This window comes from Wasmannia auropunctata, unplaced genomic scaffold, assembly GCF_000956235.1.
Source record: "Wasmannia auropunctata unplaced genomic scaffold, wasmannia.A_1.0 LD336106.1, whole genome shotgun sequence".
NCBI classification, from domain to species: Eukaryota; Metazoa; Arthropoda; class Insecta; order Hymenoptera; family Formicidae; genus Wasmannia; species Wasmannia auropunctata.
In genome coordinates, this window is record NW_012026784.1 from 559,946 (window position 1) to 580,375 (window position 20,430).

General features: G+C 36.0%; 3 protein-coding genes across 5 annotated transcripts; 1 reads left to right on the forward strand and 2 right to left on the reverse strand.

Moving 5' to 3' along the window:
• Window positions 1–2,065: 2,065 nt before the first annotated feature.
• On the reverse strand, window positions 2,066–5,967 carry LOC105450775 (probable cytochrome P450 6a14). Its single transcript, XM_011690778.1, has 6 exons — window positions 5,772–5,967; window positions 4,257–4,626; window positions 3,413–3,938; window positions 2,878–3,099; window positions 2,461–2,712; window positions 2,066–2,343 (listed from the first exon to the last, which is right to left on the reverse strand). Exons 2-6 carry the CDS (start codon window positions 4,587–4,589, stop codon window positions 2,171–2,173), a joined length of 1,506 nt encoding a protein of 501 aa, XP_011689080.1. The 5' UTR covers window positions 4,590–4,626; window positions 5,772–5,967; the 3' UTR covers window positions 2,066–2,170.
• A 1,558-nt stretch (window positions 5,968–7,525) lies between these two features.
• Window positions 7,526–12,790, forward strand: LOC105450780 (programmed cell death 6-interacting protein). 2 transcript variants are annotated; one of them, XM_011690797.1, is made up of 16 exons: window positions 7,526–8,059; window positions 8,692–8,807; window positions 9,044–9,171; window positions 9,248–9,526; window positions 9,592–9,693; window positions 9,776–9,998; window positions 10,076–10,199; window positions 10,277–10,454; window positions 10,518–10,679; window positions 10,752–10,895; window positions 10,994–11,209; window positions 11,302–11,451; window positions 11,521–11,665; window positions 11,741–11,917; window positions 12,378–12,494; window positions 12,575–12,790. In XM_011690797.1, the coding sequence occupies exons 1-15, from the start codon at window positions 7,860–7,862 to the stop codon at window positions 12,482–12,484; spliced, it is 2,451 nt and encodes an 816-aa protein (XP_011689099.1). In that variant the 5' UTR covers window positions 7,526–7,859; the 3' UTR covers window positions 12,485–12,494; window positions 12,575–12,790. The 2 variants fall into 2 exon arrangements, with proteins under 2 accessions (XP_011689099.1, XP_011689092.1); XM_011690790.1 differs by having other exon boundaries at window positions 12,378–12,790.
• A 998-nt stretch (window positions 12,791–13,788) lies between these two features.
• Window positions 13,789–18,747, reverse strand: LOC105450791 (peptidyl-prolyl cis-trans isomerase cyp11). 2 transcript variants are annotated; one of them, XM_011690809.1, is made up of 9 exons: window positions 18,320–18,747; window positions 17,082–17,386; window positions 16,842–16,929; window positions 16,099–16,128; window positions 15,868–16,013; window positions 15,684–15,777; window positions 15,361–15,613; window positions 15,096–15,191; window positions 13,789–14,992 (listed from the first exon to the last, which is right to left on the reverse strand). In XM_011690809.1, the coding sequence occupies exons 2-9, from the start codon at window positions 17,362–17,364 to the stop codon at window positions 14,321–14,323; spliced, it is 1,662 nt and encodes a 553-aa protein (XP_011689111.1). In that variant the 5' UTR covers window positions 17,365–17,386; window positions 18,320–18,747; the 3' UTR covers window positions 13,789–14,320. The 2 variants fall into 2 exon arrangements, with proteins under 2 accessions (XP_011689111.1, XP_011689120.1); XM_011690818.1 differs by lacking the exons at window positions 17,082–17,386; window positions 18,320–18,747 and having other exon boundaries at window positions 16,099–16,232.
• Window positions 18,748–20,430: the final 1,683 nt, after the last annotated feature.

Genomic DNA, 20,430 nt, shown 5'->3' on the forward strand with positions numbered 1-20,430 from the left:
TTTTGCAAATGCAAACCACGATGTACTATCTTTAGTCTAGAAACAGTATAACACCAATCGTGGTCCGCATTTGCAAAATATTAGTGCGTTTTCAAACCTATAAAAAAGAAAGTGTCGCAACCTTTTAGTGAGCGAGTGTACGTATGAGGATGAAATTACAGAATTTGCTTCTTCTTTTCTTTCTGAAATTGTCGATTCAATGTCAATACAAGCAACAGACATGACTTACCTAATGGCAGTACGGTGTAATTGCAATCGTGATACTGCGGAGTATCAACTGAAGTCAGCTCGTAAGTGAACTTGTTCTAGCGCGCAACGGTGTAACTGAAGATAAAATACTAACTGCCACGTGTGTAGATTGTGTAATTATAGACAGCCTCTCCAACGCAATTCGATATATAGGAGACGCAGGCATTTACGTGACTCACGATGAATTATGGAAACGAATTCATCTTTTTCTTCGCTTGATACCGTGACTCTGTAAACAGTGATATTCAAAAAAATATCATCGATTAGATAATTATGTAAAATATCGTTACGTTTTGCGTATGCATTTAATTAATATGTAAGATCGAAAAATAACGTACGTTGCATCATCGTTACCCTAACACTTATTTTTCTTCGTTATCATAACTTACGTACATGTACAATATCTACATATGCGCGGAACATGCATAAGCAAGTTTAAGGAGAAGGGAGTATTGTGTTTAATCACATTGCGATTAACCATTACTACTATCATGTTGAACAATTAGCGACATAGATAATTGAAAGCCATTCTTATGTAGTCATTGGTTGTGTATCTATAATATCGCATTTACAGATATATTATAAAGATTCTTCATAGAAAATATGAATAATATTAAAAAATAATAACGAAATAAAAACATAGTTTATAAAGTAAATCACAGAACGCATCTGACTATAAAATTTCTGCTTCTATATTTGTTTTCTGAATTGTTTATAATTTTTTATATATTATTTATGAAACTTATGTGCTATTTTTACAACTCTCGGAAGTTTTATATTGTAAATTTGATTATAAAAATAGTAATATTACTATTTTAACAAAAAAATAGTCAAAAACCACTTCAAGAATATATAACACACATATTAAAATATAAAATTGTTTTTATTTGTGCAGAATTCATAATTTAATATTAATATTTTATATAACTATATAATAATATTTAACTATTTAAAAATAATAATTTTAATGTTTATCAGCTACATGTATAATAGAATGATAGAGCAGAATTCATAATTTAATATTAATATTTTATATAACTATATAATAATATTTAACTATTTAAAAATAATAATTTTAATGTTTATCAGCTACATGTATAATAGAATGATAGAGTAATCATATAGTAGTAATTATATAAAAATATAAATGATAATAGTTAATGAAAATAGTAAATATATAAAAATTATATGTAGGTCCTAACAAGACTTGCCTTTTTCTTTTAAATACGAATATTCGAGGCTGATTATGTATGTAACGTATGCGCAAAGAGGTAATCAACAAGTCTACTTGTAATAATTGAAAAAACAACTTTTTGCAACATTTTTTATCATTTGTGCATTCTAAATAAGCTTTTATCCACGACAGCTTTTTTATTTTCAATTTATTTAAAAAAATTTTATATATTTCAATATACATACACGACGTGGGTAAACGCAACGTGGCTAATTGCAACGCGTGGGAAATCGCAACGTGGGCAAACTTTACGTGGCCAATTGCAATGCGTGAATTCTGTGTTGTATGGGCATATTTAAGCAAATTTTTTATTGATAAAAGATTATACAATATTGAACAAGTAATTATAGACTTTTGATCAGCATATATGCCAATTAAATATTTTTATTTTATTTCCAATACTGGATATATTTACTCTTTTAATATCTAATAATGTACACGATTGTTTACCTCAAACAATAAAAAAAGAAAACAGTTTTAAAAGATTAAACATTACAGTATAAACTTAAAAATCTTAAAATTAAACAGTCGAACTACTGATTACGAGATATTAATCCAAAGTAACATTAAAAAGATCAATAATGATTATAACAGTCGGAGTAATAACTCCTATTATTATTATAGCAATTAACAGATATCTTCCACATTTTATTATGCTTTTTGTAGACAGTTATAGAACAACTCAAATTAAGTTCGATTAATTTTAATTATTTTCAAGTGTATTCCACCTATTGGTGATAATATGAACGCTTTAGGATCGTTTATGTATGGTATTGGAGTTTTCTCGCAAGTCTCGATTTTGTAATTTCGTAGTATCTTTGTGAGTCCAAGTTTAGTCTGATATACAGCGAAACGCGCTCCTAAAAAAGAAAAAGGTGATAAAAATCAAATCAAAGGTTTTGATTAAGAATTTTAATCGCGATTGAAAATATTTTCAGCGCGAAAAAGAATGAAAAATGATATTTAAATTTCTTTACCAATGCAATTCCTTGGTCCATCGCCAAAAGGTAAATAAGTCATTGGGTGTCTGCTTTGCACCGCTTCGTCATTAAATCTTTCTGGATCGAAGACATCTGGCTTTGGATAAATATTCGGATCTCGATGAATCGCATAAACTGGAATAAACACCTTCATGTCCTTCGGTATAGTAACTTTAGTACCGTCGAAAGTATAACTTGATGTGGTTTGTCTCATAAGAGCTGTTCCTGGCGGATATTTCCGTAAGGTTTCTGCATTAAGAACAATGTTGAATTATGGTTGAATATTTATAGAGAAATGCATTGAAAGGCTATTACAGTTTCGATTAAAGTTTATTATTAATAAGATCATATTGCAATATCGTTGAAAAGAAAGCGTAATATTTCTTTATTTTATTTTCTCTTTAAACAACGTACCTTTGAAAACTTTATCTAAATAATTCATTTTTTTTATATTGTCGTATCCTAAGTTTCCGTTATATTTTGCATAGACTTCGTCAATTTCTTCACGTAGACTGTCTTGTATTTTTGGATTTAATGCTAATTCGTAGAGCGCATGACTAATAGTAGTGGACGACGTTTCAAAACCAGCAAGGAAAAATACGAATGCTTGAGAAGCCAATAAACTATCGGTCAAATCTGAAATATCATTTTTTCCTTATTACTTATTATAAATGAGTAATTTAATTTTTTAACAGATTAATTAATCATTTAATAATTTACATTTACTAAATTTATTGTTTTCAAATTTTGATGTAGCTCAAAAATGATGTTCAAACAGCAATATTAATATCTTAAAAAAATCATAATAAAAACAAAAATTAACTTTATTTTAATGTGATTCATAAAATTATACCAAATTCCAGTAAACCAATATTTCTCTATTTTACAGGAAAAGAAAATGTTCCTGTAACAAGAAAAAAAAATAAAGATATATATGATTGATACATACCAATATCGCCCAATTTATCTGGATGTTTCTTTAATTCACGCAACACATCGATAAAGTCGTTTCTAGTGATATTATTTGTTTCTCTATATTCCATGTTTTCCACGATAACACGTGTAAAAAATTTGGTAACGTCTGTTTGCGGCAAGACGTAACCGAACATGTTGTAAAGCCATGGAAAAACTTGTCTGATACTTATTCGTAAGAAAGTTCTCCAGGTTGGAGTAAATACTTTTCTTCCCATCTTACGAAATTCGCTGTCCTCATCGGATAGTGCGTTCATGTCGATACCGAATGCACAGCTACCGATAACATCTGTCGTATATTTGGCCGTTAGCTCGCGACATTCTACGGGTTCACCTGTGCTCGCTATTTTTTCCATATATTGGATAAGGTTGTCCGCACACTCTGATATTAAGCAAAACATTTCCTTCAGTTTACCAGATGTAAAAACAGGCGACAGTTTTATCCTCAACGGTCGCCATCTCTTCGGTTCCAACGAGAAGAGATGTTGCGATAGTGGTTCTGCCTGCAATATGACAAAAAACAAAGTTTTAAACAAATAAAGTTAGCTCGAAATCAAATTTTTCCGAATTACAAAAATTTCCTTGAGGTAGACTGCTTGAAGCAAATTTCTCACGATTTTTAATAAATCTCATTATTTAATGAATGTAAAAATGTACGTGGATTTAAAGTAAAGTGCCGTGCGTTACATCTATAAATCCTCCGCTACAAATAATTAGTCATTGATCGATGTCGGTGGCATCAGTCCGTCGACATTGATTTGATCAATTATTTCTGACTAGGTGTGCGTCTGATAAAATTAATAGCTTTTAGTATCTCTCACCTTTTCGAAAATGGGATGGCCTCTATCGGCGAACTTGGTAAAATCTTTGATAAGAACATCCTTAATTAATTCTAGATCTTTTACAATAAGCATTGGTGTCTTCCTCGCGAATATCCCAAAGAATGGTTCATCTTTGTAGGCGTTATATTCTTTTGTAAAATAATCACCTATTGATATTTTATTAAACATAACGTCTTTAAAATTGCCAAATCCTGGTATCGGTCGTGGACCAGAAACGCCACGTGATTTCCAAAAGTCGAAAGTCGATGTGAGGAAATAGTAAAGAGCGAGAACTACAGCGGCAATGCCGCATAGAATTTCGAAGGGTCCCATTGTCCAGCAGTCACCGATTTTTATCAGATGATCTTTACTAAAAAGAAAGAGAAAACAATTTAATGTTCTGTTATATGTATAAATCTCCGTTATGAGAAATTATAAATTCGATAAAATTTAAATAAGATGTATTTTTTAATAAGACATGAGTCTCAATTAGATTTGATTAAGTTTTATCAATCCTGAAACAATTGAGTAATTATTCTTATATGCGTATAACATACTATAATGTGATGAACATTATATGCGTATAACATACTATAATGTGATTATTCTTAAATTAATATTGATTTTGAAAACCGCATTTAGTTGAAGATATCTGAAGGCAATAATATTGAAGAAAAGTTTCTAACGTTTATAAACTGTTAAAAATATTCGTGTATATGAAGAGACACGGTCCGGTCCGATGCACACTTCTTTAGCGCCGAGACACGACCATGACTCATGATAATATTGATGTGTGGCAGTATCAATAATAATTTCATTGAAATGATCAATTTGTAGTAAATGTTTTAATTTGATATCGTATCATTCTGATATTAATACAGATATCATTTTACTGCTATTATGTATATTAATAATAAGTATAATATATCTTAAAACGCAACGAGAGATCGTTCTTTCGCTTTAAAATCCGAGCCTGTCCTCGATCTCGAGCGGTGCATCTAGCAGTGAAGTGGGGATAATGTAGGAAAGGCATAACGGGCACAGACACATCAACGTTCCATTATTATGATTTATCTGCACATACTGAATGCAGGAACGAATAATTGCGCATAACGCGTGCTCGCGCTGTGTAAATCATTCAAAAATTGAGAAATTGAGCTCGTTGAAGACACATCGTTGCAATGCTCGTACGTCTAACTTATAGTTATAACGTACGACGCAATACTTGAGAAATAAAATAAATAACACTTTTTATCAATACAACTGACATCGATATCGTTTTATCGCGAAACGATCCGACGTTTCGGAGAAAAGAAAAAAATAGAGAAAGTCGATCCTCTTTGCTTTTTCATTCTTTTCCATTCTATAAGTGGATGGTTTCCTTATCTAATGATAATGGGCGTGATGATGGAGCGATTTCTTTCAATATTATGCGAGGATGAAATTACAGGATCTACATTTCGTGTTTCCTTTCTCGAAATTGTCGATGCTGGCTAAGCGACGGACATAACGTACCTGATTACAGTTGGCGATACGATGTAATTGCATCTGTAAAACTGCCGTGTATCAGCCTGTCAGTGAACTTGTGCTAGGTCGCATTGCTCGCAACTGGAGATATATACTAACTATACCGCCGCGTAGATTGAAATTATAAGCGGACGCTCCAGCGCGAGGAGATGCGGACAAGTACGTGAGTCACGATGAATTGTGAAAACAGTATCTTCGGGATTTAGCTTTCTCTGTCACGTCAAGTGCGCTAGTTGCCGTGACTTTGCAAATAATAATACTCAGAAAATCTCCATTATTTAGATAAGATCTCAATGATAAAGCTTTATGCATGAATCGTTAGCATTTATAATAAATACTAAATGGTCGTTCCCCATTGCCCAAGCATTAATTGTTCGATTGCAAGATGGACAATTAATTAATTGCGAATAAATGAATGTATTCAGTTAAATTTGAAACAGCAATAATAGATAAGCCAATCTAATAATGAAAAAAATTCCCTGCTGTTGATAAGAATAACTGCGTGACACTTATTCAGAGAAATGCTCGCAGAGGAATATTAATTTAAGAATAATTATTATTATGTGAATATTGTATATTTTAAAATTTGTTCTTTTTTTCAAAAAATAGTGCATAAATTTATTATAATTATGAAGTATTCATCATAAATATTGACAAAAGTAATTTAGACAGATATGCAGAAATTATTAATTGTAAGCTGTATTTGGCTTTTGTCGAATTCCGATTAATTTAATCGCTTTTAATTGCTTAAAGTAAAATTTTTAATTTCATAAAATTTTAACTGTATTATAGTTGTTTTCAATCTAATCTTTTTTCCACATTTTATTTTAAACAATAAAAAATTAATAATATTATCAATATTAATAAAAATATAAACAAAATATTACGGTAAAATAATACAATTAATGAAAATATTATAATTGACAAGTTAAATAATCGCCGATTAAGTTATAATAGAAAGATCGGAGTCGTCCTAACTCTCTTCGTAAACCATCGAAATCAACAATTAGTCAGCTTTTCTTTTACGAGAAGTCGCTTATATATTTGTTTGTATTACGCGTACCTGTCGTGCGCGATATAAATTATTACCCGCGATGACAAGGCATCTTAAAATGATTTTTAAGTTTTATTGTTCTTTATCTAATATGTATAACGCACATGCTAGAATTTGGGTAAACTTAGCATAATATACCGATCAATCCTGTAATTAAAAAAAAATATTTGTTTAAAATATTTGTTTAAAATTATTTAAATGATTGTCAAATCCTTTCAATTATAATACTGCAAAACTCTTCACACAAAATACAAACGATCTCATATAAAGACTTTCATTTATTTAAATCTGCGGTTAATTGCGTAGTGTAAACATGATTAGTTGATTAAAATTATCTCAATGACTGTCCAAATGTCTTTTTTTTAATTTAAATACATTTGAAAAGTTTTTGGCCGATGAATATTTATAGTGAATTAGTTTTACATTTAGGACATTCAGAATGTCTTAAGTACAGTTTTAAAAAATAAGAACGGACTATGAATACGGGCCTACGTTTGCTTTTATATGATTTTATAAGGAAATTGTTTAAATTAAGAAATCATTAATCATCGTCTAATTCTAATTGTAAGTTCATGCGAATCGCGCTTCGACCAGAATCGAAATTCGATCAATTCAGGTCGAACTTATCGAGATTAGTTGAACTGTCCAGTCGATATCTAGTCATCAATTTGATAACCTCAATCTTCAATAGCTAGTCTAACTTCGTCTGATTTGTTCTTCAGCTGAACTTTTCGATGCTTTTCATCTTTCTTCTTTTTTCATTTTTCGTCACGTTATATGTGTAATTATAATTTTATTGCGAAATGTAACACAGTTGCAAAAAGAGATCGATGAACTAGCGCGGTCGGCAGTGATATAAACATGACAGATCCAAATCCGTGAGGTCCGCGATTCACGGCTATCGTGGGGGAAAACGTGAGATCGAGGGTGGCAAAGGTGGGCAGCGCGAGCGGCGGTCGGCATCATCATCATCATCAGCAGGCGCCCAGGCGGGCAGACGAACGACAAGTCGTACGTCAAACATGGCGGAGTTGATCGCGATCCCGTTGAAGAAGCCTTCGGATGTCGACGTGGTGAAGCCGCTCACCAATGTCATTCGGTCGACGTATAGCGGCACGGGCAAGGATTACACGGACGCCGTCGCGGAGTTTGGCAAGCTGCGGAACAACGCTCTGTGGCGCGCCTTCGAGAAGTACGAGAGCTCCTTACAGGTTATCTACAGGTATGACTCATCTTTCTCTCGATTTATTATTCTCGATATTATGTGTGCGCGACGACCGTGCGACGGAATGTCACGAGTTCCCTCCGGAGCGGAACGTCGGCGTAATTTCGCTCTCGCCCACTGTCTCTCCCACTGCGCCCTCCAAATCACCACGTCAGCGAGTCGGCAACCCGGTGACGAGGGACATTCAATCAGAGTCTACATCCTTAAATCTATATCGCTTACAAAAATCTATAATATATGTAACGTATACTATATATATATATTATATCATATGCGATATTGTATGCGATATTTTTCCGAAATAAGATTTGTCTTACGATTTATCTTAAGATTGTACTTGAGAGACGATTTTAAATGTAAGATGAAACTACAAAATCAGCCTAAAATCACCTTAAAACTTTAAAAGAAAATTAGGAATTTAAAGGGCTTAAGTCTTGTTGTGAATGTATGTTGTCAAAGGGCAGATAATGGAATATTATCATTCCAGGCCTTAGCAGAATTTAATTCTTGATACAGAGCAGATTTGAAGTTAAAAGAAATGAAATTAGATCTTATGGAATTGTAGGGAAAGAAAAATTTCGTTCACGACTGAAAAGCATTGCCAACTGAATATGTGATTTTGTTTGTAGCTATTACGATCAATTATGCGCTCTGGAAGGGAAAATTCCCGCTCACGAATTGCAAATACCGTTCAAGTGGAAAGACGCTTTCGACCGTACAATTTTTGGGGGAAAACTTAGTCTAAGTAAGTACTGGAGAACATTAATTGTTGTCTCACACTCGATCTTTATTTTACAACGAAATTCGAGCCGTTTGAAAATTATTTGATGCAATAGATGTCAGAATGTTACGAGCTAATCTCCAGATCGAAAGTGCGCATATTAGACTTGTAGATAAGATAAGACAATATTGGTTTAACTTAAATCTACGTGCGTCAATAACAATGCGATGCAACTTGTAATACATTATTGTTTTATATAGCGATCAGTACGTTGGCGTATGAAAAAGTATGCGTGCTCTTCAATATCGCTGCCTTACAAAGTTCGGTGGCGGCTACGCAGTCCTTGGACAGCGACGAAGGATTAAAACTGTCAGCCAAGTTATTTCAGGTTCGCCTTCTTATTTCTATGTATCATTCATATTTTTTAATCTGTGCGTTTTTTAATCGGGCTAATCTTTCCGTAGCAATCGGCAGGAATATTGAATCATCTGAAAGGAAATGTCATGATGGCGATTCAACAGGAACCGACACCCGATATTAGCCCAGATACGCTCGGAGCGTTAAGCGCGTTAATGTTGGCGCAAGCGCAAGAAATATTCGTGCACAAAGCGATTCATGATTCCATGAAAGACGGCATCGTCGCGAGACTTGCGGCGCAAGCGGAAGAGCTGTATGCGGATGCCCTGAAGCTATTCCAGAAGGAAATCTTCCGTGCGTTTTGGGATAAGGAATGGGTGCCACTGGTTAGTACATTGGGATAACGTACGGACTCGTTTTCACACGTTGTTAAAAATAAATGTTCTCGCAGATCGCTGGCAAACAGGCTGGTTATCGCGCCATGGCTGAATTTTATCAATCGCTTGTATGTAAGAATAATAAATCGATTGGCGAAGAAATAGCCAGACTGGAGGTAATTGCATTTAAATTCGTTTTATATTTTATTTTACAAATTTATGTTTTCAATATCTAAAAAGATACATTGATATCTTCAGCATGCTGTGGAACTGTTCAAAGCCGCTCAGCAGAGATCGAATAAGCCGAATTTGTTCCAAGATTATGCCAACAGGGCGCAGAGAAATTTAACGGAGGTGAAAAAGGATAATGACTTTATATATCACGAAAGGATTCCGGATATTAAGAACGTGGAGGCTATAGGAAAAGCTAGCGTTGCTAAACTACTCCCGCTACCTGAAGTATTCAGTACCGATTTTAAAGGTACGCAATATCGATCTCGCGTGAGAAGCCCTCTCGCCCGCTCTCGTAATGTCAGCTACATTGACACATGCTTACAGATTTGTTTGCCGAGCTGTTGCCTCTTAATGTACGCCACGCGATGTCGGCCTACGAGAATCGTCGTAACGAGCTTGTTAATTACGAAATTTCGAATCTTCGTGAAATGACTCAACTTCTGAATAGGTACATATCTGAAGCGCAATTTTTATCGTCGAATTACAGATCCCTCGTTAAATATTTTTTATTGTGTGTACACGCAGCGTTCTGGCAAGCTTGAACTTACCAGCGGCTATAGAGGACACGAGTGGAACGGAAATACCCGAATCGCTTTTGGAGAAAGCGCTTGGTGTGCGAGAATCAGGCGGGATAAGAGCTTTGGAAGCGTCTATGAGAGAACTGCCAGATTTATTGCAGCGTAACAAGGAGCTTTTAGACGAGGTAGAAATATTATTTTCCTATTAAAGCTCCTTAAAAGTGTTTCACATTACTTTTTATTTGTAGTCTGAAAGAATGCTGCAAGAGGAACGTGAGTCCGACAACCAGTTAAGAGAGCAATTTAAAGAGCGTTGGAAGCGGACACCCAGTGCCCGGTTGACCGAACAATTTACTAGCAATTTACAAAAATACCGTGAAATTATTAATAACGCAGTTACTGCTGATAAGGTAATTATTCAAAAAGAGAAGAGAAATTTCGTGAATCTTACGAATGTATCCATTGTATTTCGTCGTACGTAGGTAGTTCGTGAGAAATATGAGAGCCACAAAGAAGGGATCGAAATTCTAAGTTTGGACGAGGATGAACTTGCTAGGGCTATTCCGCAAGGTTCTGCTCTTCAAGAAAGTAATGCTGTTATTAAGCTCAGGAAATTGATGGAAGATGTAAGTGAAAGAGAATCGTAAGGACGATGAACGAATTAATACGCATTAATTTTTTCTATGTTAATCACTGTGGGATATTTTTTTTGTTTCTTCGTTAGGTAGCCACACTAAAATCTGTACGAGACACTATTGAAAATGAATTTAAATTCGCTGCCAATGACATGAAATCGACATTCCTCTCGGCACTTGCCAAGGATGGCGCGATCGATGAACCAAATATATCTGTCGAGAGTCTGGGTAAATGTTACGGACCTTTGCAAAAGCAAGTACGGGAGAGTGTAGCGCAACAGGAAAAATTAGTTGCTGAAATTCAGGTATATATCTGGCACTTTCGTGATGGACAGCTGTTCAAGATTAGAGGTGAAAGAGAGGGGGACACATATATAATAATCTGCGATGGTTTTAGAGTTGCCATGCAGAATTTACGAACGAACAAGTCGGTAGCGGTAGTGCGCGAGAAGCGATGCTTTGTAAATTGGCTTCCGCATACGATGCGTTTAAAGAGCTGAAGAATAATCTAGGAGAAGGAGCTAAATTTTATAACGATTTAACGCAGGTATATATATATTTTTATATTGTGATTTTCTCCTTATTTGATCGTCGTCTAAACAATTTTTTTTTATAGCTACTCGTGGTTTTCCAAAACAAGATATCCGACTTCTGTTTCGCCCGAAAAACCGAAAAAGAGGAACTTCTAAAAGATTTAACTACGAACCTGAGTCAGACCGGTCCGGTTGCAACACCAAGCATTCCATCTCATCACAGTAGTGGTACAGATTCGTTACGTTTTAATTGGTTTTATTTTATTAACGCGTTACGATTCGAGTAAATATCTGCATCTGCAGGTTCGCCTGGCACGGAAGCCGCCGCATCGTCGCCGCAGCTGCCTTATCCCGTCCAACCTCAAGGTAGTATGCCTATACCTTACGGTGCTGCGCCGATGGCACCGTATCCAACGTACGTTCCTCCACCGATGCCAACGGCGTACAATCCATATGCTACGATGCCATATCCAACGCAAGGTATGTACAGATGACGACAAATCGGTTGCGACACTTTTTTTTTATAGTTCTAATATATTTAATATACATAATATATATTTTATAGGTAATTAATATTTTGCAAATGCGAATCACGATGTACTATCTTTAGAGACATTATAACACCAATCGTGATTCGCAGAATATTAGTGCGTTTTGCTATAAACAAAAAAGTGTTGCAACCGATCATCCACGATCTGTCCCTCACTGTACAAAGAGATCTAGCAGTTCTGTCATCTATAATACATGTGTCATATCGTTGCGTTGATAGAAAAATGGCACAAGTAAAAAATTAGCATTGTTGAGATAATGAAAGGAAATCGACTTTAGAGGCTTCAAATTTGTTTCATTAAAACATTTTTAATTTTTGACTCATGTCACTTTTCTAACAACGCCACGATATTATTCAAAAGACACATACAAGATCTGTGAATTTTTTTAGCTGGATACAATCCGTATCAGAGTATGCCTCAAGCTCCATACGGAGGTTACGCTACATTACCACGTTACGGCGGTGCTCAGCCACCGCATGGACAAAACCCATGGTGAACGTATACAGGCAAGCAGTACATTGACGTATATTGCGCGATTTAAAGTCTAATCGTATATCCACACGCATATTTTATATATAAATTCTAGAAAAATCTACAATTAATCAACGTTGGGTGGACGATGTTGCGTGTAATCCAAGGGAGTTTGCGTTTAATTGTTACACGTTTCATCGTATCGAGTCCTTTATCTAGTATATATACCATATACAGATTGACCGTTGATATTTGTTAAGCTTTAAGCGCCGCTTTGTCAATTTTGTGTAGAGGGCTTATTATCGATTTATAAATATATTTTGTAAAATAAGTCGAACGTATAGAAATTATTTTTTACCTAGATCATCTAGAGAAAAAAATTTCAATGTGCCGACTAACGATGGAACAGCTTCAAGTATACTACGTACAAACGCGGATATATACATTTCTAGTAAAGATAAATTATATCGATAATTTATGAATCAATATATGTATATCATATGATATATGGATGTAATACATTACATCCATATTATCATTCATATAACATATCACTATACAGGCTACTAGGTAAAGCGTCGATTCTGTATATTTGTTTATGGACATTAATCAAAAAGATGGCTACGAATCTCAAATTTTAACAGAAGACGCTTTTCTATAACAATATAATTAATATTTTCAAAACGATAAATTTATATATAACTGAAACAATATTGATTAAAAATAATTATTTAAATGTACCGGTTATAGAAGATATATTCATATGTTAAATCCATTTAAAAAAATTCCTTTTTTATTGATGATAGACAGGATGATAGACAGCCATCACGAGAATCGTGTACAAGTAATTCATTTATTACAATTTTACACATCGTGTATATATATATATATATATATATATATATATATAAAATGTGTGTATGTGTGTGTATATATATAAATGTATACATACATATATTTTCTAAGAGCTTTACATAAACATTATAAAATATTTAAAGCGTATTTTTTAATCGTTGATTAATTTATCATTAATTTTTCAATTTCGTCATATCTCACAATCTGTTAATCATGAAAAGCAAAACAACGATGTGAAAAAGGAATTAAAATTAGAAATTTTGGCGAAAGTTCTCATACAGAAAAATATTTTGAAAATATTTAGCAGTACATAATATACATATATATCCAACGTAAGAAAGAGGTAAGAGAAGAGATGCACGAAAAATAGACATTCTCATAAAAGTATGTAAATATAAACCTTATTGTGTACATTCCAATGATGAAACATGTGCATTATAACCACAAATATGTGACCGAAAGAGAATCAAGATATATTGCTCCAGCATTATTATGGCATTATTATTGATTCGTAAACTAATAATATGTTGGTGATTGTACATCGATAATATGATCATAGTATTAGTGCTCAGTAGCATTGGCGAGGTATCAGACAGATTATCTAAAAGACGTGATTGCCAATATTTGGACGATTAGATAATGCAGTATTAATAATATAATTTTATGTTTTATCATTATCCAGATAAATAGGTTTCTTTCGTATTGCTTACTTGTGCACTTAGAATCTTCACTTTCTCTCTTTTTCCTCCCCGCCCCTCTGCTTTCTCTTTTTCCAACGCCCGAATATATATTTCAAGCCCTAAAAATTTGTTAAGGATTTCAAGCAACATGAACACTTCTATCATTATGTATGCTTATCTATGAAACAACTAATAATAAAGTACTGCATTATAAGCTAATCGTTCAGATATTCGTATTAATTTTTAATGACAGTTATAAATTTTATTTTTAATAGTACTTCGTTGGTGTTTATAAGCGAAAGGGAGAATGTGAAACGCGACGCGAATTAATTTTTGGAGTGCTGGCTACTGGAGCTGTTTGACCGCGAACGGCGTTTAAATTTCGCCTGGCTCGCGTCCGATGTGTTATCACTCCTTTTATACTTGTTCTTGTCGTAGCGGGAGTTGGTATCGTTGTCCTGATGGGAATTATTTCGACGTCGATCGTTGCGCTTATCGTAGTGTCTGTAATTATCTCTTCCGGGCCTGTTGGGTCTGTAGGAATCTCGTCTACGAGGAGAATAATTTCTCCGATTCCTCCTATCACGACTAGCCCTACGATCGTAGTCCCTCTCTCTGGATCTTCGACGATCTCTCGACCGGGAACGTCCGCGTCTCCTGCTTCTATCCTTGGAGTCACGTCGGGAATTTCTGTCATTGTAGAAACGGTTGGCGTCGCGTTTGAACGATTTCTCATTTTTATTGTGCTTAATCTCCTTGTTCTGCATAACGTCGTTTCCCTCCGCGTTTCTCTTCACGTTATTATCGTCCTGTAATATAGCAGTTGCTTCGTCTGTCTGGTCGTTCTCTTTGTTCTCCATTAATTCCGTCGTGAATACATTGCTATCCAAATCTGGCATTTGATCATTTTCATCGGGATTCTCGACGAATCTTTTAATTCTGTCGGTTTCACGTTGTTTGAAATCTTCTTCTTTCTTGACACGCTCTTTCTCTATTTTCTGCAGTGCATAAAACAGTGCACAGGTGAAGAATAACAATTACGTACACGTGTTACACATACTTTGACATATGTATAGAATATACGTATGTATTAGAATATACCTGAAATTCGTGTAATTTAATAGTACGATTTTGAGCTTGTTTCCAATGAGGTGGTGTCATACTTCTGGAACGACTTCGAGAAGGAGTATGATATCGCTGAAATTTATTTAAGATATGCATCCGCAATTAAATCGTAAGATAAATCGGTGAATGAAATTTGACGCTGTATTCTCGTCTATTCTTTAGCTGTATACGACTAATTGAATTGGATAGCCGTCGTAACAGATACTAGCATGCATCTTATGACAAATGAAAAATCACTTACGAATATTCCTCTACCCTTGAAAACGCGACCAGTCTTTCTATGAGATCGTACGCGATCTCTTCCGTAATGCTGTCTAAACTCCTTCTGATTTGCATTATTGGTGGATCCTGCTCTATATAAGAATTTATTTGCCGGCACTTCCGGAATTTCGTCGGGATCAATTTTGGTAACGGATACTAGCGGATGGGGCTGCCCATCGTCTTCCTCGTTAGAATCCCGAATTTCACCGTCCTCCGACTTCGCCCTCTTTTTACTGAAGCAAAACAGTTCGATCGTGGCAATATCGAATATCCGGGACTTGCAGCTTTTCGCGTTTAACGTACCTTTTCTTGCTCTTCTTTTTCTTCTTCGATTTATCGGGATAAGAATCGGACTCGGAATCTGCCGAACTACTTTGTTTCGCTTCTCGTTTCTTTACTGCAAACATGCACGTAACGTATGTTACAATGTACTCATGACTTTCTCAATCTTACGTCCATACGTGCATAGAACGGAAAGCGATTATACCTTTACTTTTAATCTTTAAGATTAATTCGCCACAGTTTACAACCTTAGCATCTTGCAACGGACGCGACATTCGGTCTACTGGAAGTCCTTCAATATGCGTAATGATCTCTTGCCCAGACACTACTTCTCCAAAAACCACATGGACACTGGAAACAGAAAGAAATTTTTCATACAGGCAAACAGGCTTTTGAACAGGCTTGGCATTTATCAAAATGTGACGTGTATACTCACTTGTCGAGGTGAGGCGCTGGTTGTGTTGTACTACAACAACAAAATATGATTAAGGGGATGAGAGATGAACAGAAAGAGCCAGAGCTTTCATTGGTCATTTGTGTTGTAGTAGTGGTGTGCAGACCCCCTCACGACTACGCAAAAACATCGCTAAGTTAATCATTCCTCCAGAATGATTCTTACTCTTTATGTTTCTTTTTTTTGTTTTCGATATCTGCCGTGAGTTCGCCGCATATAATATCGTGAGAGGCAATACTATACATTCGTGTGCAATTAAAACTTGCTGGCTTTCACCATGCAAATTAAATCTGTCGATCATACATTTGGAACATATGATATAACTGGGGATTAGCCTGGTCGCTTTTTTTATTTACATTTAGGAAAATTCTGTGGGAAACGTGACTAAATATTAATGTCACATTAACTTCAACCTGATTTTTACATAAAACGCCTAATTATTAATGGAGAAAAAAAATTCAGAAAATTATTTTTTGAAGAGAATTTTTCAATATAATGAAGGAAATATATAATAACCATGTTGTAATATCTTGCTTGCTAAGGCACCTGTAAGACTTTGCTACATACATAAGCAATCATATAATGTGTATAATACAGTTACAGTTACTTTTGTAACAAATATAATATCATAATATATTAAACTTGCACATATTTAAATTTACTATGCGTGCAATTAGCAATTTTATAGAGAACAATGACTTTAAATATTATCTTGGTGTACTTACATGAAAAATTGTGAGCCGTTAGTATCTCTACCGCGATTCGCCATTGACAACAAAAATGGTTTGTTATGTTTCATAATAAAATTTTCATCTACAAAAAGAATCGAATTTTCTATTAATCTTCTTTTTATTAAATCAACTAATTTTCAAAAAGATTCGAATTTCTGTCAATCTTTTTCTTATTAAATCAATATCAATTTTTTATTCAATTAAACTCGTGTAATAATAGAAGTATATATTTACCTGCAAATGTACCACCGTAAATCGACTCGCCACCCGTCCCATTACCTATCGAAAAATCTCCCCCTTGAATCATAAAATCCTTAACGACCCTATGAAAAACGATGCCTTTATAATGCAACGGCTTGCCCGTCGTTTTCCCAAGTCCCTTCTCTCCGGTACACAACGCGCGAAAGTTCTCGCATGTTATGGGACAGGTGTCTGAAAACAGCTCGAAGACTACCCTGCCCATCGGCAGTCCGCCGACCTCGACGTCGAAGAATACCCTCGCGTTAACGTTAACCATGGCAAAAGTGTTTCTGGATTATCTGTAAGTATCAGGAAATAAGCAATTAGCATGATGTATTTGAATTACATTACAAGATTGTATGAATATGTAACAAATTATATAACAATAAATTTATTGCATACATCATTTATCTTGTTTAAGAACAATTTGTTCCTTCAGACGAACAATGTGATAATTTATTTAATGGATAAATTACCACATAGTTTATCCTAAAGGTGAAACTAAGCCTAACATTTCGACTACCATATTATTGATATTTGAGAAGTGTAAAATTCGCAAGGATCCTATTATACTCGTTTGTGAGTGATGGTTTTATTCACCAAATTAAGAATGATTTTACTAAATATTCCAGACATTAAAGAAGTAATGTCAATTATATATATTGAGACATTAAAAAGACAATAAAGTAACATTAGGTGAGTTAGATGAGCTCAATATCGATATCATTTTGATAGTTATAAGTAAATAAAGTTGTAAAGTTGATAACGAGATAAATGAGTATCATAAATATCAAAGACAGAAATATACAGCGCAAAGTAAGATATCGGCAGGACAGCTGCTATCTGTATGAAAAAAAAAGATGTTCAAAATGTAAAATAGAAATAGGAGCGAAATAAAATAAAAGTGAAAAGGTACGCGAGAAGTACAAAGTACGTGCGTCAGTAAATCGAGGCGTAATCATAATTAATGCACCGATTGTTCAGTCCGGAGTGACTTCACAATTTCGATCGTTTCATATGTATGTACGTATACATACGTCGAGAATGGTATTGCGCTCACCTTCGCACGTGTCGCTTCGCAGGGAAACGTAAACGTGACAAGAAAGCTTCGAAGGGAGACGGCAATAATATTATCGATTACACGCGCACGTCCGTAGAAATCCCGAAAACGCATTGGATTGGAAAGGTTAAAAGGTCTCTGCCAGGGATCGCGCTCACGGCCACGCTCTTACCTCCTCGGAATCCACCTGGATCGGTTAATCACCGCTCTTGACGAGCGATTTAAGTGAACCGGGCCAACCGGGCGGAATGCGCTCAACGTCGTCAGTTATCCCGAATACGCGCGCGTATTCGACTCCCCGAACTCAACTTGACCAGAAGGTGGCTCAGATCGACTACGTATTAACGGCTTCCACAGCTCCACCGGAGAGAAGCGTGAGAGCGGCCACCAGCGACCACGCCGACCTTTTGCGTGGGACCGGCGATCTCCCCCGTACACTAGCGCTCCACGTCCACGTTTTCAAAAAAGGAACTACGCACCACGTCTATCCAAGTGCCGACGGGAAAGAATAGGCGCAATGTGATCTGATAGGGGCTCGACGAAGCTCCGAAAAGCAACACGCTGGATTATTATCAATATATCTGCAATCCTTGTATTCTTTAATGCTAGGCTCATACTACCTTGAAAAGAATTAAACAATAAAATAATTTAAAATATTGTTGCATGGATGATAACGAAAAGGAGAAACATCCAAATCCTCCGCCGACGGGAAACAGTATAGGCGCGATAATTTTCCGAGAAATGCCTTTATACAGTAGCAATTTCACGTGTCTTTTAATGCGAAGCATATATGTTTTCTCGAAAAGACCTTATTAATAAAACATTCTAAAACATTATTGTTACATAATAATTAACGAACGATTTTCAGTGTTTATTATGTTTTATCGTAAGAAATAAGTTGCCGCGTCTTATACGTAAATTACTTATTTGTCATAATAAATTTGGAGTAATTTTAATGTTACATTATAATTAAATAATATATTATTTAAACTATAGTTTAAATTTAATTACGCATCTGTGGAGATGCACAAAGGATCATAAATATTGTTAAAAGTACATATAGAGATGAGAGGTTAAGCAAAAGCCGGCTTTTCGCAGCGTCAGAAACTTCGTTTACATCGAATAAAGTATCAGGAGCACACGTTAACAAGTAGGTGGCAGAGGTATTCGGGGCGGAGGCCGCCAGCGCGCCATGGAGGAGGAGCCGCGCTGCCCCCACCCACGCATATATGCTGCTTTTGCGCCCAGAGGCGGGGCCTACGCGCCGTATGAGAGTGGGAGATTCCGTGCCTCTTCGCTCAACAGCTTTCCGCCTTACCGACAACTCTCTGTCGATACGCGCGCTGGTTAGGATACCTCTTTGCTCAACATGTTTTTCGCGTATCGACGGGAGTTTTTCAGCCTCTGTATCGAGGCGCGCTGGCTAGGATTAGTAGGATTCCGTGTCACCTCTTCGCTCAACGTGTTCTCCGCGTATCGGCGGGAGTTTTCGAGCTTCTGACGAGGCCCGCTGTCCAGGATTCCGTGCCTCTTCGCTCAGCAGTTTTTCACCTTACCAACAAGCCTCTGTCGATACGCGCGCTGGCTAGGATTCCGTGCCACCTCTTCGCTCAACGTGTTCTCCGCGTATCGGCGAGAGTTTTTCAGCCTCTATATCGAGGCGCGCTGGCTAGGATTAATAGGATTCCGTGTCACCTCTTCGCTCAACGTATTCTCCGCATATCGGCGGGAGTTTTCGAGCTTTTGACGAGGCCCGCTGTCCAGGATTCCGTACCTCTTCGCTCAGCAGTTTTTCACTTTATCAACAAGCCTCTGTCGATACGTGTACTGGTTAGGATACCTCTTCGCTCAACGTGTTCTCCGCGTATCGGCGGGAGTTTTCGAGCTTCTGACGAGCCCGCTGGCCAGGATTCCGTGCCTCTTTGCTCAACATGTTTTTAGTTTCTTTTTTGAAAACGTGGACGTGGGGCGCTAGTGTCCGGGGGAGATTGCCGGTCCCATCCAAAGAGCCGGCGTGGCCGCTTTCACGCTTCTCTCTGGTTCCACGAAGAACTTATTATCTTTATTTTAGAGCAGTGGAGTGAGTTCAGTGAGTGGAGCACAGTATAACCAGTAGGTCCACTCAGCGAAAAACTGAGTCTTCGCGCAGGTATCGCCGCGCAACTTTTGTTTGGGTTGGATCCAATGAAATGCAAGACGATAGGAACGTACATACATATGTGCAGACAATTTATAAGCAATTACATCAGAAATTTTCTTTAGTGATCACTCCTACGAATAATA

Bases quoted from the DNA above. Each gene is read 5' to 3' on its own strand.
- LOC105450775 (XM_011690778.1), bottom strand. From the start codon at position 4,589: ATGGGACCCTTCGAAATTCTATGCGGCATTGCCGCTGTAGTTCTCGCT. The intron at 3,939-4,256 runs GTGAGAGATACT...GTCATATTGCAG, and splicing joins GCCATCCCATTTTCGAAAAG to GCAGAACCACTATCGCAACA. The intron at 3,100-3,412 runs GTATGTATCAAT...ATGATATTTCAG, and splicing joins AGATAAATTGGGCGATATTG to ATTTGACCGATAGTTTATTG.
- LOC105450780 (XM_011690790.1), top strand. From the start codon at position 7,860: ATGGCGGAGTTGATCGCGATCCCGTTGAAGAAGCCTTCGGATGTCGAC. The intron at 10,896-10,993 runs GTAAGTGAAAGA...TTTCTTCGTTAG, and splicing joins TCAGGAAATTGATGGAAGAT to GTAGCCACACTAAAATCTGT. The intron at 11,918-12,377 runs GTATGTACAGAT...GAATTTTTTTAG, and splicing joins GATGCCATATCCAACGCAAG to CTGGATACAATCCGTATCAG.
- LOC105450791 (XM_011690809.1), bottom strand. From the start codon at position 17,364: ATGGTTAACGTTAACGCGAGGGTATTCTTCGACGTCGAGGTCGGCGGA. The intron at 15,778-15,867 runs GTATAATCGCTT...GCATGTTTGCAG, and splicing joins CTTAAAGATTAAAAGTAAAG to TAAAGAAACGAGAAGCGAAA. The intron at 15,192-15,360 runs GTAAGTGATTTT...AATAAATTTCAG, and splicing joins TCAAGGGTAGAGGAATATTC to CGATATCATACTCCTTCTCG.